The sequence below is a fragment of the Mus caroli genome, chromosome 8 (assembly GCF_900094665.2).
Source record: "Mus caroli chromosome 8, CAROLI_EIJ_v1.1, whole genome shotgun sequence".
In the NCBI taxonomy this organism is placed as follows: domain Eukaryota; kingdom Metazoa; phylum Chordata; class Mammalia; order Rodentia; family Muridae; genus Mus; species Mus caroli.
In genome coordinates, this window is record NC_034577.1 from 75,360,675 (window position 1) to 75,383,995 (window position 23,321).

At 51.2% G+C, this 23,321-nt stretch overlaps 2 protein-coding genes across 2 annotated transcripts; one reads left to right on the forward strand and one right to left on the reverse strand.

Annotated features, from left to right (window-relative positions):
- Positions 1-2,239: 2,239 nt before the first annotated feature.
- On the forward strand, positions 2,240-10,988 carry Palm3 (paralemmin 3). The gene is made up of 7 exons (XM_021170619.2): positions 2,240-2,348; positions 5,358-5,406; positions 6,941-7,021; positions 7,490-7,632; positions 7,741-7,825; positions 8,809-8,854; positions 8,989-10,988. The coding sequence occupies exons 1-7, from the start codon at positions 2,308-2,310 to the stop codon at positions 10,740-10,742; spliced, it is 2,199 nt and encodes a 732-aa protein (XP_021026278.1). The 5' UTR covers positions 2,240-2,307; the 3' UTR covers positions 10,743-10,988.
- On the reverse strand, positions 10,979-23,278 carry Il27ra (interleukin 27 receptor subunit alpha). The gene is made up of 14 exons (XM_021170621.1): positions 23,159-23,278; positions 22,797-22,914; positions 21,601-21,758; positions 21,355-21,512; positions 20,166-20,322; positions 19,990-20,063; positions 16,939-17,122; positions 16,661-16,849; positions 14,912-15,013; positions 14,671-14,829; positions 12,740-12,865; positions 12,244-12,334; positions 12,038-12,146; positions 10,979-11,917 (listed from the first exon to the last, which is right to left on the reverse strand). Exons 1-14 carry the CDS (start codon positions 23,241-23,243, stop codon positions 11,738-11,740), a joined length of 1,890 nt encoding a protein of 629 aa, XP_021026280.1. The 5' UTR covers positions 23,244-23,278; the 3' UTR covers positions 10,979-11,737.
- Between the last annotated feature and the right edge of the window lie 43 nt (positions 23,279-23,321).

Sequence of the window (23,321 nt, forward strand, 5' to 3'; positions counted from 1 at the left end):
GCCTCGTGTGTGTGTGTGTGTGTGTGTGTGTGTGTGTGTGTGTGTTTGTGTGTGTGTGTGAGAGAGAGAGAGAGAGAGAGAGAGAAGGAGAGGGCAAGCCCTACACACAGCTACAGGAGGGTGTTTGCCAGGGGTGGCAGCTGCCCAAGTGTGACTGCCATGAGACCCCAGCTTCCTTCTGGAGTGTTGGAGATGCTCTTGATCCAGATAGGAGCAAGAGCTGCCTGTCACTGGGCATGTGCTACCTGCCACAAATGGGAAATGCTGTTAAAAAAAAAAAAAATTCAGGGCTGGTGAGATGGCTCAGTGGGTAAGAGCACCCGACTGCTCTTCCGAAGGTCCAGAGTTCAAATCCCAGCGACCACATGGTGGCTCACAACCATCCGTAATGAGATCTGACGCCCTCTTCTGGTGTGTCTGAAGATAGCTACAGTGTACTTACATATAATAATAAATAAATAAATCTTTTAAAAAAAAAATTCAAAGCCTCTGGAATGATACCTTAGTCCAGAGTTCCTGCTGTATAAGCATGAGGGCCTGGGTTTGGCTCCCCAGCACCCACGGAAAAAAGTCTGAGGGAGCTCCCGTCTCTCCCCCAGCACTGTGAAGACAGAGGCAGGTGTGTTCCCGAGCCTTATTGGCCAGTAAGCTAGCCAAGTGGGGACGCCTCTGGTTCAATGAGAGGCCCTATCTCAGCAAATACGGTGGTGACTGACACCAGCAATTGCGTCCGTGTGCACAGGACTAGGACACGTGGGTATAGACATTAAACAGGGCAGGGGTGTGGCTCAGTGCTGAGGACCTGCCTATCAGGTTCAACCCCAGCACACATACAAATATGTATTCATATTTGCACACATATATGTCCTCTTGTTGTAGAAATATGTTTTTAGAATAATCTAGAAGCTTAAATTCAACTCCCCCCCCCACCCCCGTTCTAGGGATTGAATCTAGGGCCTTATGTATGCCAAGCAAGCTCTCTACCACAAAACCACATGTCCAACACCCCATTCCCCACCCACTTAGTTCTAGACAATTTATTACTAAGTTTTCTAGGCTGGTTTTTAGCTCATTTTGTAACCGAAGGGAGGCTTGACCTTGCCATTCTCCTACCTGAACCTTCCTGGAAGTGGGATTCCAAGTCAGGTGACCTACCTGACTCAGGTTCAATTAAACCTTCATATATATATATATATATATATGCTTTGTTTTTGTTGAGACAGGGTTTCTTTGTATAGCCTTAACTGTCCTGGAACTCACTCTGTGGACCAGGCTGGCCTGGAACTCAGATATCCACCTGCCTCTGCCTCCCAAGTGCTGGGATCAAAGGCATGAGCCACCACCGCCAGGCAAACCTTTAGATTCTTAAGAGTCTGTACTAGACTGTGGAACATAGGCCATTCCAGCCCTTGAGGACAGCCCCAATCCAGCATGGTGGAGCCTGTGCTTCCAGGAGAGACACTCAACTTTACATGCCAAAAGTGGCCCATGGAGCCCTGAAGCAGTCAGGAGAGGAGAGGCCTAGATGTGGGTAAGTTTATCACTCGGTGTGGTGGGGGAAGGGGTCCTTGCTCAGAGCAAAGTCCTCTGAAGCACCTAGCCGAGACAGACAAGGGCTGGTCTCTTTCAAGACGAAGATCAAACCTGGTCTGGTTGTGGAGGTCTGTAATGACATAGAGTTCAAAGGAAAGACATCCTCGGCAGTGAATTGGAGGCCATTTCCCTATCGTTTATTTCTACCCCCACCCCTAAACATTAAATAGCACAACGGGGTCTTCTGACCTGCAGGCCAATTGAAGTTATTCTCCCATTTCACGGTGGGGCAAACTGAAGCCTTGAAACCTGAGGCAAATTGTCCACAGTGACCCACATCCTGGGCTTCTTGGTTGCCATGGTCTCCGAAAGCCTAGTCAGAGAGCTCTCCCTACAGCATGCTCCAAGGTCCTAGAAGGGAGAGCCAATGACTCTGGCCTTTTACTAAAACTTTCCTGTGTGAGTGCCCAACGCAGGCGCGCGTTCCCCGGCGGCCGCGGGTCAGTGCTTGGCTGCTGTCCCCCACCTGCTGGAGCACCGGCGTGACTGCGTGCATATAAACTGGGAGGCAGCCTAGCGCAGCGTGGAGGCCGGAGGCTGGTAAATAATTCATCCTGAGAAGTTGATAGCGCTCCCCAGAACTGCCCCAGCCCCAACCGGGCCGCGCCTCCCGCCCAAACCAGCCGGACCTGCTCTCCTGCTCCGCCCCACAGCCCCCTCCCATCAACCAGGGCCCAGTCTGGGGCCTTTGGCTCACACCTCTGCTGGGCAGTGATGGCTCTGCAGACCTCGGTTTTGTCCCCGGCCACACCCACGTAAGTGTCTGGGGTGGGGGCGGGAGGGCGGGGTGGAAAGGCTGGGGTGGGGGGCACCGGCCTGGCCTAAGAGCCCCAGTTGGCCTTTCCTAAGGAGCCGAGGGGAGCACAAGGGGAGGTGGTGGCCAAACCTGGGACCCATTCAGAGCCAAGCCTCCAGAGAGCTAGGCCTAATGCAGAATTTGGGGACAAAGGGTATCAGGATCCAAGAATGTGCATCCAAGTGTAATCCTGGTCACCAACCCTCTCAAGAATGCAGCGAGGAAATGCTAGAGATTCCAGGGAGAAAGGCGCGCCCCAACCTCCAAAGATTGGCAAAGTCTTAGGCGACAATGGCCACCCCTCCACTCCTTGTCAGTAGCAACTCGATTATGGCTGAGACACGACCTTGGAGTTAGAGATGAGCAACGTGGATGCAGGTGTGGGGAGCTCGCCTTAGCCGAGGCTCCTTCAAAGTGAGAGAGGTTTGGTTCAGTCGCCAGCTTTTGCCTAGTATGGGATTATCCATCCTTAGTAGGGAATGATGGGTAGAGGGGCTCCAAGCGATTATAGAAACTTCTAGAAAGAGGACTTCCCTCCAGTAGGGACCCCAATTCTGTCCTTTACTCTTCTGTGCCCTCCATTGCATTATTCACCAAGTACAAACCTGGTTGCTTAGCAATGGGAACCCGATCCTCCCCCCGCCCCAAGGAAGAGTTAGGGAGATAGCATCTTAGGAGTGGGACAGCTGAGGGGGACTTCAGCCCTCCCCCAAGGACAGAGTGATGAACAGGAGTCTAGACTTCCCTAGGGACATCTGTCAGGCAACCTTCAGCCCTTGCCCTAGTCGAAATCCCCTCCTCTAGGAGGGTCTCTGGCCTCCTGTGTATATCCAAACGAAGGTCCTTAGAGCCCCGGAACCCTGCACTGTGTGTTGCCAGCACTGAGGGAGAAGCCCTTCGTGTCCTCATTCACCCTCCTGACTTCAGACAATCTCATGCTGTGTGTGTGTGTGTGTGTGTGTGTGTGTGTGTGTGAATGCATTTGTGTGTGAGTGTGTGAGTGAATGTGTAGAAGAGTGATAACTGTGAGTGTAAATGTGTGTGGGTAGATGTGTGTGTTCTATGGATGTAACTGTGTGTATATAAGAGTGTGTGGTTGCATGTTTGTATGTCTTTTTTTTTTTTTTTTTTTTTTTTTTTTTTTTTTTTTTTGGTTTTTCGAGACAGGGTTTCTCTGTATAGCCCTGGCTGTCCTGGAACTCACTTTGTAGACCAGGCTGGCCTTGAACTCAGAAATCCGCCTGCCTCAGCCTCCCGAGTGCTGGGATTAAAGGCGTGCGCCACCACGCCCGGCGTTTGTATGTCTTTTGTGAATGTATGTGTGTACATATGAGAGGTGTGGGTGCATGCATGTGTATGTGTATGAGTGTAAGTGTGTGTGTGTGTGTGTGTGTATGAGAGTGTGTGAGTACGTGTGGTGTGTGTGTCCTCTGTGAGTGTGTGTGTCATATGAGAGTGTTTGCAAAGGTGTGAGGGTATAAGTATGTGTGCGCATGTTTGTGTGTGTGTGGATGTATGAGTGTTAAGAGTGTATGTACATGCTAGAGTGTGTGCAAGGGTGTGAGAGTACAAGTGTGTGTGTATGTGTTAGTGTGGACAGAGGACAGCCCTGTGTGGTTTCTGACTCTCAACTTGTTTGAGACAGGCTCTTGTTTGCTGCTGCAGAGCTGGGAGGATAGAGCCATCTTTCAGTTTGTTCTGGGCATCTGCTCACGGAGCCACCTCTCCAGTCCCTCGGACAAGTCTATTTGCTATTCCTCAGAACCTCAGTTTCCCCTCAGGAAAACAGGAACATTAGTACTGTTTGCCTTCTAGGATCACAAGGAAGATAAAATGTTTCTACAGATAGGGCATGTCTAAGCCTGACCGGCACGTGGCTTGTGGCTACTTTGGCCAGGTCTGTTCTGAGCAGGAATGTCAGATGCAAGAGTGGACTGCAGCCAGCAAATGGTGAGGGGTGGGGCCTGAGCAGAGGTGGCTTGTGGCCCAGCGGAAGCCTTGCAGGGCACTTAAAGCCCTATAAATAGCACTGTTATGCCTTCAGGGTGTGTCGGGAGGATCTGAAAGGAGACAGCTGGAACTTGGACAATGTTACTGGGATTCTCTCCCCCAAGTTAGGATTTAAATTAATAAACACTTAAAGATCTCAGTGCCCACCATGTCTGGCGTGGAGGATGACAGGCAGGTAGATATCCCTTTCTGACCATTGACAGATGTGGGGTTAGCACAGCCCCACAACTGTTGCTCAGTGGTCAGTCATCATGTTATTTTGACAATACCTGTCCCCTAACTGAAGATCCAGAGTCCCCAGTTCCCTCTCCCTGGAGCTGGGAAGCAGGGATGCTGACAGAATTCAGTTAAGACAATGGTGGAGAAATATCAGGTTAAACCTTAAACCTCCAATCACCCTTCTTGAAGCTCTAAGTCCACAACTAGGCAGGGTGGCCCACTGACCTTTGTCCCCAGCAGGAAGGGGGTAGACAAGTAAAAAAGAGACAGCCCTGGAGTTACCATGGTGATGGTTTAATGGTTACTTCTCTCCCGCACATTCCTTCATACCCCACACCCTAGGGCTCTGGACTATAGAGTAGATGATAGAGGTTCAGAGAGAATATGCACTACCCATACACCATATTTGGAGCCTGGCAGGATTTGTGGGAGTCTGTAAAGATAGTTCTTGTAATTAAGTATAAGTTGTACTAAGTGCAGGAATTACTCAATTGGGGTCAAGCTATCCCTGCCCATTTCACAGATGAGACCGAGGCTAAGAAAGACATGCGTCATGGACTCTCCTTTTTCTCTCTCCAGACTCTAGGTTCTTCCCTGATGGAGAGGGGAAAACAGAGGCAAAGCACTGGGTTCTCTCTTGGCAGCCCAGTGTTCTGAGTTAGAAGAGACACTTAGGAGCCTGCCTGCTGAGGGATGGGGTCCCGGGAAAACACTCTCAGTCCATGTGCTCTCCTTCCAGGGTCATGGCGGAGAGCGCCCTCTATCGGCAGCGGCTGGAGGTCATCGCTGTAAGTGTTACATTCCCAGAGCCCTGAGAATCCCCAGATGTTCTTAAGGCTTCTTTGTGGCCTGCCCCATCTGGGTAGAGAATGTTTACCCCATAGGACGTGAGTATGGCTCTGTGAAGAACCGAGTTCCATCTTGTCCGGGGCACCCCTCAGGCTGCTCCCGTGTTGGTCTCTGTCACTGGCTGAACAGAAGGTGCCATTTGGCACACCCAGAAACACTGGTGGAGAACAGTGCAACCCAAGCTCCCTACTTCTCAGATCTCTGTTTCTTGTACCCCACCCTTGGAGTTCTCCCTGAGGGAACCCTTGTGAGACTGTCCTTCTGGCCCCCTCTCTCCTCCATTACTCTTGTTTACCTGTGTGCCTCTTACCTCTGCTCCCGTTTCTCTGACTGCCCTCTCTGCACCCCATTCCTCACTAGCCTACTTCCGGAGGACCTCAGCTCTCGGCACCTTCATCTTTGCACTCCATATTTCTGACTACCACTATGCATCTCTATTCTCCAAACATGCTTTGCATTCTATATTTCTACACCCCACACTTCGGAACCTTTCTAGAACCCATTTCTAGACCTCACCTCTGAACCCTGACTCCACCACTCTGCACCTGCCCCTCTTATCCCCCCCCCCCACTTTGTGCTCCATTTCTCTGGCTTCCACGGTCTGCACCTCCTCTTTTGGCACTCCATGTCAGGTGTCACCTCTTAGCAACCCACCTTTCTGTAGCCACTTCTGTACCTCGACTCTGAATTGCCCCTGTTTCCTAAGTCTCGGATCACCTGTTGTAACCTCCTTTTTCTAACCCTTTCTTTTGTAGCCCACTTTTCTAACTTCTCCACCTCTCCATTCCCATTTTTTCTGATCTCTCTTCAGCACCTCAACTTTAAGCAGCGCTCTTGGGTACTCTGCACAATCAACTTGGAAGGTCATGTCTTTCAACACAACCTGCGCCCTGATTTACTGCACATCTTTGTACCCTATCTCTGAGTTACCTCTATATATGCCTGAATCTCTCTGGATGTCTACTTCTGCACCCCCATTTTGGACTCCATCTTGCTAGCACCTTCTCTTTATCTAGACCCACACATCCCTGAACCCCTCCCCCCACTCTTTTTTAACGATTTTTTTCCCAGCAGGGTTTCTGTAGCCCAAAGTAGCCTCTAATTGGCTACTCCCTTTCTAGTCCAAGCTGGCCTGGAACTCATGGAGATCGTCCTACTGAGTCTTGGGGTTACCAAACGCGTTCACCTTGCCTGGCCATTCTCCTTTCCATCTTAGAAGTGCAAAACCCTAGTCCCCATCTCTAGGCCCCGCCTCCACGCCCCCATTTGCGGACCACCATTGGGCGTGGGCCTGGCTTCCGCAGCATGAGGGCGCGGCCGCCTGGTCCTGCCCCGCCCCGCCCCTCTCGCTGCTGAGTCAGCGCTCTACAGCCCCCGCCCGCGGGAGGACGCCCCGGGAGTCCCGGGAGCCCCGAGGAGGCGGGCGGAGGGCGGCACTGGGCTCTCCCGCAGCTCTGGGTCGTGTGTGCGCAGGAGAAGCGGCGGCTGCAGGAGGAGATCGGCGCCGCGCGTCGCGAGCTGGAGGAGGAAAAACTCCGCGTGGAACGGCTCAAGGTTGGGGGCTCCTATCCAGTCCGGGGAAGTGAAGTGGGGTGTCTGTGTGAGTCTGGCTGAAAGACAATAGGAACCTCTGACTAATTTGGGAAGAGGGAGATGGAGAGGAGGCAGGCGAAAGGTAGCCATGGAGACAACTGTCCCACTCTGGAAGAGTATGGGGGGTGGAGGATGGTGGCTAGCTTCATCCCAGTTTGGTGGTGATGAGAGGAACCTTAGGCCAACGTTGGGGTGGGGAGGGGCACATTGAGAGGTCTTTCCGAACCTAGCACAGCCAGTCGACTGGGCAGGCTGGAAGGATAATGGTTGCATGCCTCTGCTTGGGAAGGCTGTATGCTGGCATGGTGTTGGGGGACGAGATATGGACATGTCTCCCATCCTGATGGATGCGCCCTCTGGGTGGTTGCAAGCAATGGGTGGGGAGGTAGGCTTCCTGTGGCTAGTCCCGGACTCTCGTTCCATACCCAGAGGAAATCTCTCCGAGAACGTTGGCTCATGGACGGGGCAGCTGAAGGGCCAGAGCGGCCGGAGGACCCCGCCACCAAGGACCCACAGTCGCCTGAGGGACAGGCCCAGGCTCGAATTCGCAACCTGGAAGACAGTTTGTTTTCGTGAGTTGAGAATCCCTGATTTTGAGCCATGCCCCAGCCTTTAGCAGCCCTAAGAAATGGAGCAGGTTTGGTCCAGACCGGCTTCCAGCAGCCTCCTTTCTCCCTCAGACTCCAGTCACAGCTACAGCTGTTGCAAAGTGCGTCCACAGGTGCTCAACACAGACCTGCTGGCAGGCCCGCCTGGCGCAGAGAGGTGAGCAGGGCCTGAAAGAGGTGGAGAGGAGGGGGCTGTGGTCAGCAGGGTTAGAACAGGACACAGCGGAAATGTGCTCTCTCAAAACGCAGCCTCTGCCTTGGTATGTAGGCAAACCCACTCACTGTTACTTTGCTCTGTGTTCTGTGCAAGTTGGTTGTCTTGTCTAGATCTTAGTTTGCTCATCCCTAAAATAGGAATACCAACTCAGAAGTGCCTTTGGAAGGGCCAGTGAGATTATAATTGAAAACAATTAACCCAATCTCGAAGCCCACGACCTTGAACTCGTGATCTCCCTGCTCCAGCTTTCCTAGTGGTAGGATTACAGGTTCCTACCACCAAGCCTTGATCACAAAGGGACTTAGTGTGCATGCAGGTGTGTGAATACAGGTGTGTGCAGCTGCCCCATCGTCTTTCTTCACTTCTTTCCTTCACTCCACGCTGGTCACATTGTCTCTCTTCTATTATTCCCTTTAGCGTCTGGCTCACCTGGCCAGTACTGTAGCCTTAGCCTCGAACAATGGTCTCCAACTCAGCACTCTGGACAGGGCACACCCAACTCAGCACGCCTCCTGAAGCCACGCCCATCTCAGTCTGTAGGGGAAAACCTCCTCGCCCTAGACCTCTCTGGGCTTCTTCCTTTTCACCGCTTCGTTCTCTCCCCTTACTATTTGCAAACGCGGCTTATTTATTTGTTGTTATGTCTATTACTTACCTCCTCCCATTGGAACTTAAAGTCTGATTGCATCAGGTCTTTACAGGTTGAGGGTGTGGCTCAGCAGCAATATTGCACTAGCCTAGTGTGGCCCAGGCCTTGGGTTCCATCCCAAGATTTCCATCCTTCCCCCAAATCCTTTATAGTCACCTCAGAAGCTGTCCATGCAAGCATTAACATGATAAACTGTTTAAGCGGGTGGAGCACAAACATACCTGGGAAGTACAACCTGGGACCAATTTTGACCTTGTCTCTATTCTCCTTGCAGGGTCCCCGTCCTCTCTCTCAGCCTGCCATGGAAGCAGCTCCTACCGGTAAGCATCGGAGTCCCCAAGGCCTGGGGTACAGTCACCACCAGGTCACGTGACTCAAAAGACTCTGGGGTAAGGGTCCGGTTATCCCCCCATCATCCTGACCTCCCTGTCCTGTCCTCCCTTGATTTCCCCAGCCCCCACCGATGTGGACAAGCGAACTTCCCTGCCAGATGCTCCAGTGGGCATGTCCCCCGAGTCTCCTTCTGATCCCAGAGAGGAGTCGATTGGGGTTCTACCAGCCTCGAGGCCATCCACTGAAGCTATAGGGACATCTTCAGAAGCCAATGGCCCCTGCCCTGGGCACAGCCCTCTCCCAGAGCAGCTGAGTCTAGGGGTGTCGAGTGTCACTAAGGCCAAAGGAGATGGTGCAGTGGAGGTGGTTTGGGCTGGGCTTAGAGCCACTGAGAACAGTGCCACAGGCCCCACAGATGTGGAGCTGGAGGCTAAGGTGGAAGAAGTGGTTCTGGAGGCCATTGGGGCCAGGCAGGGCACCAGCAGCCCTGAGCTCCCCACTTGGGTGAAGGAGGGCAAGGGTGTAGTGGAAGTGGTCTGGGAGGGGCTGGGAGGCAGGGATCTTGATGTCACAGGGGAGTCAGCCAGGGATGCAGAGGCCACGCACACCAGTTCCAGGAGACTCCAGGAGCAATTTGAGGCTGAAACTTGCAGAAAAGAAGGTGCTTCCAGAGATAGTCTTGAGGGTGTTGGGCAGGGAGGTCCTGGAGTAGAGGAGGGGTCCTTCATTTGGGTGGAGAGAGTGGCCCTCAGCGAAGACTGGGAGGAGATTTTGATGGAGGGTTTGGAAGCACCGCAAGGGGCGGGGTCTGCAGGAGAACCTGAGGCTTTGATTGGAGTACAGCCCAGAGGAGGTGAAGCGTCCTGGGAGGTGGAGAAGAGAGAAGTAGAGAAAGTGGAGGGTATAGAAGAGAAGGGAAGGGCAGAAAAGCTCAGGGCAGAGAGGGAGGATGGTGCAGCTGTGCTGCCAGATGCGACCCAGGGAAGAGAGGAAAACGAGGCAGAAAAGGTAGAGAGAAAAGACAGTGAGGGCCCCTTTCCAGCAGAGATAGCAACAGATGAGGAAAAGTGGGAGGTGAAAACGACGAAAGATGAAGAGTCGTTGGAAGTAGAAAAGGGAGATGAGGAGGAGCCGGCCACCACTGAAAAGCCATTGGTGGCAGAAAAAAAGCCAGAGGGCTCACTGGAGACAGAGAGAAAAGGAAGTGAGATGCCATTGGACCAGGAGAAAGATGGTGAGGACTCATTGGACAGAGAATCAAAAACAACTGAGATACTATTGGATGGAGAGATAGGAGATAAGAGTTCATTGGATGAAACTAAAGGAACCAAGAAACTATTGGATGAGGAGACAGGAGGTGAGGGCTCATTGGATGAAGAAACTGAAGGAAGTAAGAAACTATTGGACAGGGAGGCAGATGGCATCGAGCCATCTGAGGTGGACAAGACCTCAGGCGCCAAGGATGATGTGAGTCCAGAAGAGCAAGGCAAAGCCAACGATGGAGCAGAGTTCCAGGCCGAGGATGCCAGCCCGCCTGGAGCCACTGTTTGTGTCCAGGAGGAGCCCAGGTCAGAGGAGCAAGGACTGGAAGAACCGGAGAAGCAAGAAGGCCTGGTAGAAGGGGCAGCCAGTAAGCCTGAGCCCTGTACTGAGCATGAGGGTCCCCCAGGGGATGCTACCCCGCTCCTAGCTGAGACCCCAGCCCCGGAGCAGCCTGTGGAAAGCCAGCCACTGCTCCATCAGGAAGTGTCCAGCACTAACCCTGGCGACCACCCTGCACCTACATATGCCCCTGCCCAGCAGCTTGAACTGGCTGAGGCCAAAGAAGCTAGTGGTCCCAAGCAGAAGACGTGCCAGTGTTGTGTGGTCATGTGAGCCTACGCCTGCCGCCAGCACCCCACTCCTCCTCTCACAGCTACCTCGCTGCCTGGCACCCAGCAGAAGGTCCCAGGCATAGACAGGGTACCACAGGACTGGTAGTGGCACCCAGGAGCCAGAGGGCCCTGTGCTTTCTTACACCTGGGCTTTTAGATTCCCTGCCCACTGCCTGTGGCCCTGACTCCCTTCTGCAATGAAGCCTTTATACTTGAAAATTAAATGTTAAGGCACTCTGGCTTTAAGAAAAAAAGATTTATTTATTAATTTTTATTTATTTATTTGTTTATTTTTATTTTATGCGTGTGAGTGTTTTGTTGGTGCATAAGTAACCACGTGTGTGCAGGGCTCACAGAAGCCAGAAGAGGGCATTGGATTCCTTGGACCTGGAGTTACAGGTGATTCTGAGCTGCCCTGTGGGTGCTGAAAACTGAACGTGTGTCCGTTGCAAGGGCAGGGAACCAAACTTAGGTCTACTGCAAGAAAACACGGGCTTTTAACCACTTCAGGCCCTTGAATGTGTCTTTCGAGTCACCACCCCATAGCCTGCCTGGTAGTTATTCTTGCTAGAATGAAAAGTTATGACTCGATGAGGTGACGCACACCTGTAATCCCAGCTCTGGGGATGCTGCAGCAGGGAGGATCACAAGTTCAAGGCCAGCCTTGGCTACCTAGCAAGCCTGTGACACAAGGAGGAAATAACAACGATGGGGTTGAGGCTGTGAGCGCATTGATTCTTCTGCAGTAACAAACAGATGCCCAAGACCCAGAGGCAAGGAAAGTAAAAGCTGGTTGGGCAGGAGGCAACACACTCATTTCTTCTCAGTCCTTGGAAGGCAGAACCAAGTGAGTCTTGGTGAGTTCCAGGCCAGCCTGGTTGTTATATCAAGTTCCAGGCCAGCCATAGTGAGATCCTGTCTCAAAAATCTAAAAATACAAAAACGTCTAGCCCAAGATAGGAGTACAGCCCCTAGCTGGAGATCTAGCAGATCAGGCTAGATCCTGGGGGCGGGAGGCCTCAGAAGGCCCAGCTCCTCTGGTGTGGGCAGGAAGTGTTTCTCATACCCAGAGTAAATCGGGGCAGAGGCTTTAGGGGACTCCACAACAGGCTGTAGCTCCACTTCCTCCACCTCCAGGATGGGTCCGTCCTTGGGTGGCTGGGGCAGGCTCACCTCCTGGGGAGATGGAAGCTTGAAACTCAGTGCTCCTCCCCTCCCACTTGCCCCAGCATCCTCCAGTTGGAGAGTGGTGCTCCCAGTTGGAGAGTGGTGCTCCCAGGGGTGCCATTTTCTCACCTTGATATAAGGTTGCCCAGAATTGCTGTTGGCAGGATCAGGAACTCTCTCCCAGATCCACTGGGGAAGCAACTTGTGTCGCCGGTGTAAGCACCTGGCCTGTAAGCACCTGGTAGCAAACATATTGCTAGAATCCATGAACTTTCTGAGCCCCGAGGCCACCCAGGCAAGGCCTAGCTGCCAAAGCCCATGTCTGGAAGCCTTACCTGGTACTGGCCAGGCTCAGCCCACAGCCTATCAGAAGCAAACCCCACAGGGACAGAACCCAGGGCAGAGCTTTCCACCTGATTCTATTATCTGTGGATAAGGAGAATAGTTGGCACTAAGTAGACAACCATCTTGAACAAGGGGTCTGTGAATGGGAGGGACTTTTGAGTGGATGGGGTCGAAGGTATGGCTATCCTGAAGAAAGACTGGGCTTTTCAGTGGGTGAGGCAGAGGGTCTAACTATCATGAAGAAGGGGTGAGACTTAGGGCACAGGGATGTGCTGACAGGCAAAGCCAGGGTTGGGAGTGCAGCTGTTTTAGACATACAGTGTTGATTACTGCAATGGCATTTAGCAGAAGCAGACCTGGGGTGTGGTCCTGCGTTCCATCCTAATCCTCTCCATCAGGAGCTTATCCACCACTGAAGCCCATGTTAAGACTTCAAGGCACCCCTAGCAGGAAATGGGCAGGCATCTCTCCTTCCCCAGCTCATACCTGGTAGGTGAAGTGAAAGGTTGGGACCAGGCGGGCCCTGTCCTGCAACGGTGGACACCGTCACCCACAGCTTGAAGGAACCCGAGTGAAGGTTGGGCAGAGTGGCAGTCTGGGTTTGACTGCTCACTGAAAGATAAAACCAAAGAAGTTGGGGCAAGCAGTGAAATCATGCCCCAGGGCCTTTGCACATGCTCTTTCCTCTCTGCAACTTTCCACACAGCTCTGTCCTGGTCATCTTTATTTACTTATGTGGCATTTAATGATTTTCAGGGGGCTGCCCCATAGGCATGCCATGACACACACGCCGAGGTCAGAGGGCACCCATTCTCATCACTCATTCCACCATAGGGGTCTTGTGCTTTGTGGGAGGGGCTTCACTTGGTGAGCCATTCCATATCCCTCCCACCCCATCTACTGTCAATGTTATTCAGTTGTCACTTCCTTAATAAATTTTCTGAACCCCCACCCTCAATTTAAATGGAACCCCATTTTGTACACAGCTCTAATCACCACTCGGCATTCTGATTGGACGTTATCTCATTTGTCTATCTCTCTGAACCTTGGAAAGTCTGCCTCTGAGCTGCCCTGAGTGCTTGCCTCCAGTGCACAAGACCCTGAGTTTGACCCCTAGCCCTGAAGAGGGGGGATAGAAAGCACGGGAAGGAAGCAGGCAATGGCACAGAAGCCTGTGCCTATCCTTCTGGCTCCTCAGAATGCAATTTCCAGGTCAGGTTGAGAGCCTGTCTCAACAAACAAACAAAACAGTAAAGTGTAGCAAACCCGCTGTGTGAGCAGGATTTGGTAAGCTGGAAGGGGAGAGGCTGAAGTTGCTGGAATGTCCCCAGGGTGAGCCAGTTTTCCTTACTTTGTTACTCTATGTGTGATGATGGCATTGTGTGGAGGTCCGAGGACAGCTTGTGGCAGTTGGTTCTCTCCTCCCCCACGTGGGGTTCAGGGACTGAACTCAGGCCCTCTGACTCAACATCAGGAGTATTAATCTGGTGAGTCATTTCACAGGCTGTGAGTCGAATTTTGTAACAAGGTCAGAGAACTTTTATGGTTGGGAGGACAAGAAATAATGATTTTGTTTCTTCACTGATGGGGATGGAACCCAAAACCTTGTACACAATGAACACTTGCTCTACTGGGGAGCCACACTGCAGCCCCGCCATGCCCCAGCCCCACGCCAGGGGACTCTAGACAGGAACTCGATGCTGAGGTACCATCCAATAACAGTACTTAAACAAACAAACCAACCACATTCTTTTATATTGTTTCTTATGTGTGTGGGTGTTTTGCCTGAATGTCTGCCTGTGTACCACATACATTCAGTGCCTATGGAGGACAGAAGACATTCTCAGTTACTGGGACTGGAGGTACAGATGGCCATGAGCTGCTGTGTGGATGCTGGAAACCAAACCCCAGTAAGAGCAGTCAGTGCTCTTAACTGCTGAACCTCTCCCCAGCTCCGGGAATCTGTCTCAAGGGGTTCAGAAGGAAAATCACATGCAATCCTATAACCCCTGTTGACAGTCAGGGAACATTCTTTGTATATTTGAGCCTTGGCTTTGCTCGAAACTGGACTGCCTCTCTCCCTCCTTCTTTCCCTCCCTCTCTCCCTCCCTCCCTCCCTCTCTCCCTTCCTTCCTTGCTTTCTTTTTTATCAAAAAAACAAAGCCATCTAAGCATCTGTAGTCCTCTTTGTCTTTCAGTGGTGTGAAATATGACAGGTGTCCATCACTGTCGATGAGTACAGACTGAAGCCTTCATCTTTACTGTATCTGTAAGCCCATCTCAGTGGTTGTCAAGATTGTTACTGTCCTCTGGAAACTCAGTGACATAGAGTTCCCAGAAGCTGGGAATGTAGGGGCAGGGTGGATGAGAGGTGGGTCTTAGGGGATAGAGGGAGGAAGAGGAGGCATGTAGCTCACCGTTCCTGCAGACTGTGAAGATGCCTCTGCTCTGTATGCAGAAGGTGTAGTGAGTAGCCTGGCCTCTGAGCTGGTGTCTTGGTACTTCTCCCCAGGCTATAACAGGTGTCCCTGGGGGGTCATCTGGAAGTCTCCAAACTGCTGGCCCAGCAAGGGGTACTGTGAAGAAACCCAGAGTGTCAGTATCTATTTCAGCTCCATGAGCGCCCCACCACGCCCCCATCCTCCTGCACCATCTTACCTAATTCCTCTCTGAATCCCCAAACTGAGGGTGCAGCAGCTAATCCTCCAGAGTATACTGCAGTCACTGTAATTCGATAGGGGACCCCTCCTTTGAACTCCCCTGGGAGAAATAGGACGAAGAGAACACTTACAGCTGGTTCTCCCCACCACCCACCCCTGGGCAGTGCCTACTTGTCATTTGGGCCCCTGGGGGAGGCTACTCCACAAAGAGTCAGTGAGAATGGATGGACAGATAAGCAGCTGTAAACAGCACAGGAAAAGACAAATCCCGTTGTATGCAGTGATTTGTGCCTATAGAGGCGAGGCTGAGGCTGGGCTACACAGAGACCCTGCCTCCAAGAACTAAACACCTGTCCCGAGGTTGTGGCTCAGCTGGTAGAGTTCCAGACTAGCATGCAGGAAGCCCTAGATGGCTTTTCCTCAGAAAAAGCAATATGTTCTCTGATCACTGAGCCATCTCTCCAGACCTTTATTTTATTTTTGATACAAGATCATACTATATGGTCCTGGCTGGCCTTGAACTCACAGAGATATGTCTACCTCAGCCACCTGAGTGCTAATTAAAAGCACATAGTGGTACAATCCTGGAATCCCATCACTTGAAGGATGGAGGCAGGAGAATCAGAACTTCAAGGTCAGCTTTGCTTGGTTAGTGAATTCAAGGCCAGCCTGCGATACATGACATCCCCTCCATCTGGAAGGGAAAAGGATAGAATAATAAAATAACAGGAAATAAAATAATGTCAGGGCTCTGTGGGTGTAGTACCACACACCTTTAATCCAGCCAGGTAAGCTGTACTTTTTCAAAATGTAAAAGGATTAAGGAGCTGGAGAGATGGCTCTGAGGTTAAGAGCATTGGCTGCTCTTCCAGGACACAGATTCAGTTCCCAGCACCCACACAGCATTTTAAAACTGTAGTTCCAGTCCAGGGGATCTAGAGCCCTCTTTGGGTTCTACATGCTACATGCTACATGCTATTCCATGTAGATGGGATTCCAGGTGTCCCTGGTAACAAGGTAATGTACACAGTACATACATTCAGGCAAAATTTGCAAGTGTGCGCACACACACACACATACACATGAATAAGAAGTATGTCTTTAACCCTGTCTCGAAAAACCAAAAAAAAAAAAAAAAAAAGTATGTCTTTAATACCAGCCCTCAAGAAGCAGAAGCAGAATCTATGAATTCAAGGCCAGCCTAGTTTATAGGGTGAGTTCTAGGACAGACAGAAATACATAGTGAGACCCTGTCTCAAAAATAACACAGAGCCGGGCAGTGGTGGCGCACCCCTTTAATCCCAGCAATTGGGAGGCAGAGGCAGGTGGATTTCTGAGTTTTGAGGCCAGCCTGGTCTACAGAGTGAGTTCCAGGACAGCCAGGGCTACACAGAAAAACCCTGTCTCGAAAAAGAGAGAGAGAGAGAGAGAGAGAGAGAGAGAGAGAGAGAGAGAGAGAGAGAGAAAGAATAAGGAGTCAGGTATGGTGGCACACACCTTGAATCCCAAGATTTGGGATTTGAGCCTTATCTGGCTTCCTGTGTCAGCAGGTGATCTCCCTCTGGCACAGATTCACACTACAACACCATAGACAGAAAGCGACCACTAAGGTCAGCAGATGCAACACCTTGTGTTCTTGGTCCTCTAAAACTATAAGCTACACAAATCTCTTTATTTATAGGTGTCCAACCCCGGGTATTTTGTTATAGCAACAGCACATGGGATCCCAGGTGTCTCAGGGTCTAACCTGGTAACAATGTGCTGAGGTTTCCAGGGGGGAGACGGGTCCAGCTGAGCTTGTCCAGGCTGTCACCATCTTGAGCCCAGTCCACCACATACTCCAACGGTTTCCCGGTCTCTTGTTTCCAGGTCACCTTTATCCCTGGGCTCCCATCAGCACTGCTCACTCCCACGTCACAGGGGGCAAGTTCTGGAGCTGGAAGTGGGAGGAAATACCTTGTATGTTCATTCAGAGAAGCTCCTGTCCCCCAAGGTATTGGGCAGAAGAACTCCATGTCGCTTTACCCAAGCACACCAGAGACAGGTTGGTGGGAGGCACCCAGCTGGTGCTGTTGCCAGGAGAGACCACAGCCCACTCCATCCATGCAGGGACAGGGGACTTGCAGCACAGGACCTCTTCTTGAGTTGTAGTAATATCTCCAGCCCCAAACCAGACTGTGTAAGTCACCTGCACACAAGGTCTTGGGTCCTGAAGGGGAGGAGAAGTTGTGGTTAGTGAACCCCCATTTTGTGGATTGCCTACTATTAATGATGGCAAGACACCTGTTAAGTCAGGCAGCCCGGCAGCATGCTATGGACGTAGACACTGAGTCTTGGAGAAGTTTACCGGGCTTTATAAAGTAGGGCTGGGAAGGGAAAGGAGGTGGCCCAGTGGGTGTGAAGTTTAAGGAGAAGCCTGGTGTGCTAGCCCATATCTAGAATCTCAGTATCCAGCAGGCAGAGGCAGGACAAGTTGACACAAATTTGAAGCTAGCCTGGGCTACGTGTAACCCTGTCTTAAGGAACAAAAGTAGATCTATAGCAAGCAAGATACCAACTTTACATAAAGGCAGCTTTGATCCTGCACCTATTGGCCATGTCTTGTTTTGCCCTGTTCCTGGCTTGAGTGGCGGTCAGACCAGATTTAAATAACAACCAAACCAAACCAAACAACCTGGTCTTGGCACTTGAGTTTGCAAGCTTGATTCTAGAGCTGGGGAGGTGGCTCAATTGGAAATGTGTTTGCTGTGTAAGCAAGCCTAAGGATCTGCGTTCAATCCACGGCACTTGTATTAAATGCCAGACACGATGGCATACTTGGAACCTCAGTGCAGTAGAAGTGGAGACAGGTGGATCTCTGTGACTCACTGGCCAGCAAGCCTACCTTGGTTAGAAAGCTCCAGGGAAAGTGAGAAAGCATGTCTCAAGAAACATGTGGTCAGGGCCTCTGGCTTCCTCATGTACACACACCTAAACACATGTGAATACACACATGTACATACACAAATATTGATCTTTTTCAAGATTTTACGTGTGTGTGTGTGTGCATGCACATGTGTGTGCCTGAGAACATGACTTCAGTATCCAAGAAGCCAGAGGATTCCCTGGAAGTAGAGTTGCAAGCAGTAGGAAGCTGTCTGATGTGGATGCTTGGATCAAACTCACATTCTCTTAATGTACTCTCTCCTAATCACAGAGCCATCTTTCCAGCCCCACATACATTTATCTTAGTGTGTGTGTGTGTATGTGTGTGTGCGCACGCGCGCTTGTGGAGGTCAGAGGACAACTTTTCGGTAGCTGGTTTTCTCTTTCCACCTTGTTTATGGTGGGGGTCTCTCTTCCTCTTTCGGCCATTGTGCTGGCAGACTAGTTGGCCTAAAAGCTAGGTGATACTGTCTCCATCTCTCCTACTGAGGAGTGGTAGGATGTACATCGAAACACCCAGATGATGATGATGATGATGATGACTTCAAGATTCATTAGCCAGGCATGGTGACACACACCTTTAATCCCAGCAGGTGAATCTCTGAGTTCAAGGCCACTTTGGTCTACAGATTGAGTTCCAAGACAGCCAGAGCTATACAGAGAAACCCTGTCTCAAAACAAACAACCCAGTCTCAAAAAAAAAAATTCCTCAGAGACCAGAAAGAAGGCATTGGATCCCTGGAACTGGAGCTACAGACAGCTGTGGAGCTGAGATGTGTGTTCTGGAAACAGAGTCTGGGTCATCTTCAAGAGCAGCCAGTGCTGAGCCATCTCTCCAGATCCACATCCAGCTTTTTACGTGGTTCCTGAGACTGAGTTCTTTCATTCAAGCTTGCTTCACCCCCTTGTCCTCTGACCTCCATGAGTGCACACGCACGCATACATCTCACATAGAGAAGGCTGGCCTCAAATTTTATATCTAGGCAAGGATGGCCTTGAAGGATGGCCCCCTTGGTTCCCATTGGGATTCCAGCTGCACCCCATCACATCTGGCTCATGCAGTGCTGTGGCTAGAGTCCACGACCTCGGACACTCCAGGGAAGCTCTATATCTGGGCTGCACTCCAGCAGGACCTAAGAGCTTTGGAACATTGATTAAGGGCTCCTGCCCTGCTGCACACCTCCGGCTCCCTCCCCTGTGGCTTTGTAACTTCCTCCCCAGTGGAAATGTACAAAGATGAGAATGTGTAATAATTTAAGTGATTCCAGAAAACTCTAGCAGGGCACAATATTTAACACCTTCAATACTACCACTTAAGAGACAGAGGCAGGTGGATCTCTGTGAGTTAGAAAGTATAAATGGTATACACACATGCATTTACACCATATACAAACATATATGCCTTTGCACACATGTGTGAATACACTTACTTACCTGCATGTGTACATGCATATGTGTATACATACATTCACATGCAGGCACCCACACACATCTGCATGTTCACATGCACAATAAACGCATGTGGAGTTAAATGGATGACATTTAGCTGTGTGGCTCAAGAGTCATGGTATGTTTTATTCCTTGTAGAGTTCAGCCATGCCCAGCAGATATTAGATGTTCAACAGAATTTTTTCACTGCTGAGTGTGGAGCCTGGAACCTCATACACTCTTGCTAAGTATTCTGTCACTGCGCCTCCCTTTAAAACTTTTTGTTCAGACTAAGTTGCCCTGAACTCACTCTGGCTGGTCTTGAATGTGCTTTCTTCCTGCCTCGATCTCTTGAGCAGGTGGGATCCTAGGTGTGGGCCACCTTGAATCAGGAAGACTAGGATAGGCTCTTCTACCTGTTGACGGCAGCGCAGGGGCAGCCCGGCAGCGTGCTATGGACATAGACACTGAGTCTAGTACATGTGTTACATCTTGCCAAACTGCACTGATATCATGTCCTGAATCCAGACCTTCATATCTTCTTTCTCCTGCCTGTCCCAACCAACACACCTTAGATCCCCCACAGGCAAACCCCACCAACTCCCTGCTCGCACAACTAGCGCTTCAAGAGAGCTCTGCAATCCTAGAACAAACCTCCAGGGGGCAGCAGAGGAAGCCATTGCTGCTGATAAGTTCCCAAGCCCCTTTGGACATGAGGCTCACCTTCCAGACAAGCAGGGCTGCCCGTTTGCCAGAAGTTTCACAGACGGTCCCCGATACCCACACATCTTCAGGATCTGATGAGGATGAGAAAAGACAGGTGAAGTTAGATGAACAAGACTGCCTGGACTGTGGTGGGCTGAGGCCCAAAAGTGCAAGACAAATGGAGCTGTCCTCACCTAAGAATGGCGTCAGGAAGGACATGGGCGAACTCCACTCGCCCCATGGATATCCGTTCTCCACCTGGCAGCGGCCAGACACCTGGTAGCAGGTGCCAGGTTCCAGGTTCTGCATCTCAACAGGAGTCAGCCCAACTGTCTTCAGCTGGGGCTCCAGCTGGGGAAACAGATGGGGCCGCCCTCTGTTGAGAAGATTTTTTTTCTTCTTTTTCCAATGCTGTGGTCCTGGCTCTGACCCAGGCTAGGCAGGACCTCTATCATTGTTACATGAAGCCTTTGGGTGTGTGTGTGTGTTTACAGATGTATGTGTGTACAGATGTTGATGCTGTGTCTTCCTCTGTTGCTCAACATCTTATTTTTTTAAACTTTATTATTGTGTATTATTGTGTATATTGTATACGTGGGGAGGGGGTCAGAGGACAATTATAGAGTAAGTTCTCTCCAGCTACCTTTGTGTGGGTCTCTGAAATCTAATTGAGGTCATAAAGTGTTCATGACCACTGCCTTTCCCCACTGAGTCATCTCCCTCTTCCTCCACTTCATTTTCTCAGCCAAATGTCTCCCGGACTCTGGAGTTCGCTCATTTGTTAGACTGGAGGGTGGGTCAGTCCTGAGGTCTGCCTGACTGCCTCTGCTGAGGTTACATGGTGCCACCGTGCCCGCCTCTTTCACTGGCTGCGGGGCCACACGCTTGTGTGTCAGGTACTGTTTACTGAGCGATCTCCCAGCCCCGCCTGCGCGTTGGTCCTTTTATTTATTTCCTTTTTTTGAGACAAAATTTTAACTGATTAGGAAACCCATGCAGGCCAGGTGTGGTACTGCACACCTTTAATCCCAACATGGGAGGCAGAGTCAGGTGGATCTCTGTGAGTTTCAGGCTAGCCGGGATCATACTGTACCCATCCCCCAAAGCTACTTGGGCAGAATTTAGGGATGGCAGCGAAACCCCGCCATCCTGGTGCTCAGGAAGACAAAGCTGGAGAATATAGCAGGCTTTGGGCCAGCCTGGCTACATAGCCAGACTCTATCTCAAAAAATAAGCAACAAATGAACCAAGTTGCCTGTGAGGCCATCTATGCAGAACTTGGGGTGACTCCGTGACAGGCACCAAATGAGACTGTGCTCTGTAGGATTTGGGATGCTGTCCCATCCTCTGCAGAGAGAGTAGGAAGGAAGCCCAGACACTCACCTGGGTCCATGCTTCAGCCTGGTATTCCTTGTACCGGAACTGACAGATGAGAACTTTCTGCAGTGGCCACACGGGCGGTGCCCACTGCACAGTGGCCTCCAGGGTTTCTTCCTCAGAAATATCCACTTGAGAGAAGATCTGGGGGGTGTCTGGCTTCACTGCAAATGGGAGGCCAGAGTGCACTGAGCTCAGGCCTTCAGCCACCCTCCCACGCTCCCTACACTATGCCCCCCCACACTTCATTACTTTGGGTCTCCAGGTTCACAAAGACAGGGGACCACGGAGGCTGTCCCTCTTGTGTCCTCCAGATGAGGAGTTTGTCAGCCATGGTGAACTGTTCCCGGGGAATGGTCACCCAACTCTGTTTGGAAGGCACCTTCACCTCCCGGACTCTATTGGGATGGCTGTGAGGAGAGATTGGGAAGAGATGCACGTTGGCACAGCCTAAGCCCCAGGCTAAACTTCCGGCCCTGCACCAACTTCATGCCTCACCCTGCTCTGTTTGGGATCTGAATCCCTTGCTCTTAAGTCAACACTGTGACCTGAGGAGAGTGACTTAAACTCTCTGTTCTTCTACTTCTTTAAAATGTATGTGGTACACCTACCTTCTAAAAGAACTCAACAGTGGGCCGGGTGACTGACAGTTCACACCCGACAGTTCACAGCTGTCATCCCAGCACACAGGAGACGAAAGCAGGATTGTTAGAAGCCAGCTTCACAGGGTAAGACCCTGCCTCAGAAAACATGCTGTTCTCCAGGGCTCCTCCCAAAGTGCTTTTTCTTTGTCCTTTACTTAGCGCAATTGAAATGAAGTTTCCAGACACACTCTCCCCTGGACTCTGAACCCTAAACCATACCAGAACCAGCTTTTGTTGTTGTGATTACAAGTGCTACACTGACATTTATTTATTTATTTATTTATTTATTTATTTATTTATTTATTTTTGAGACAGTTTCTTACAGCCCAGGCTGATCTCAACACTTGTTGTGAAGCCGAGGTTGCTCTTGAACTCCTGATCTTCTTGCCTCCATCTCCCAAGAGCTGTGTTTGCAGGTGTGTATCACCATGCTGCTTAGAGTGAACTAAACTACTCAGAAATTCAAGTTACCTGCCCGATGTAGTACAACAAAGATTTAAACCTGCTTTCTAGTGCTCAGCAGTTTTTCTTTGCCATGTGCCTACCGTGCTGATGGGCAGAATCAATCATGGCAGGCATGCGTCGTCATTACTGTGGGGGTGGGGGTTGAGAGAGGGAAAGTGGCTAGACCTGAGTTCTGCGGTAAGTGAATGAGTGGGCTAGCCTGAGGGTCATGAGGGTGTGGACTGAATTCCCAGTAGCTGGACTGAGGGGCGGGCGGTGATTCTCTTAACTAAATTCGCTTGAAATCTGAGTAACCACTTTCCGTCCTCAGTTTCCCCTATACCACTCCAGGGTACTCACTATTTCTGACTCTGGTGATACAGCACAGATGGAGTCTCCAAGTCGCCTGAAGGTTCCCAGGAGCAGTTCAGGATTCCCAGGGGACCGACGCTGTAGCACTGCAGTGGGCCTGGACTGCCTGCAGGGGCGCAGAGAGCCGGGAGGACCGTGGTCAAGTTCCCGGGGCCTGAACTTGCTGGTCTGTGGATGCGTCCATCCTCCGGTACAGTGGTAGTGCAGTACCAGAGCGCAGGGCCTGGCACGTGCTGGGATGGCGCAGAGGGAGTCCCGGGCCCCTTTCCGTCCTGCTACATACTGTTGTCGCCCAGTTCCCGATGCCCTACAACTGTGACCCCGAGCCAGCCACTCACGAAGCTGCTCACCGTGGGGCCGCGTCCCGAGCAGCAGCGACATCAGCGACAGCAGAAGCTCCAACGGCGTGAGGCGTGCAACCCGGAGCCGGTTCATGGCTCGCAGGGACAAGTGACACCACCAGGCATGGGGCTTACAGCCTGCGGGAAGGAAGCCACCCCGCCCCTGGCGGGA

What these genes read in the sequence shown, in the direction of transcription:
- Palm3 (XM_021170619.2), top strand. Translation starts at nt 2,308, where the DNA reads ATGGCTCTGCAGACCTCGGTTTTGTCCCCGGCCACACCCAC. An exon ending in TTGTCCCCGGCCACACCCAC is followed by an intron (nt 2,349 to 5,357) that starts GTAAGTGTCTGG and finishes CTCTCCTTCCAG; the next exon opens with GGTCATGGCGGAGAGCGCCC. An exon ending in TCCGCGTGGAACGGCTCAAG is followed by an intron (nt 7,022 to 7,489) that starts GTTGGGGGCTCC and finishes TTCCATACCCAG; the next exon opens with AGGAAATCTCTCCGAGAACG.
- Il27ra (XM_021170621.1), bottom strand. Translation starts at nt 23,243, where the DNA reads ATGAACCGGCTCCGGGTTGCACGCCTCACGCCGTTGGAGCTTCTGCTG. An exon ending in TATCACCAGAGTCAGAAATA is followed by an intron (nt 21,759 to 22,796) that starts GTGAGTACCCTG and finishes CTCTCCTCACAG; the next exon opens with CCATCCCAATAGAGTCCGGG. An exon ending in CAGCCCTGCTTGTCTGGAAG is followed by an intron (nt 17,123 to 19,989) that starts GTGAGCCTCATG and finishes CCTCCCCTTCAG; the next exon opens with GACCCAAGACCTTGTGTGCA.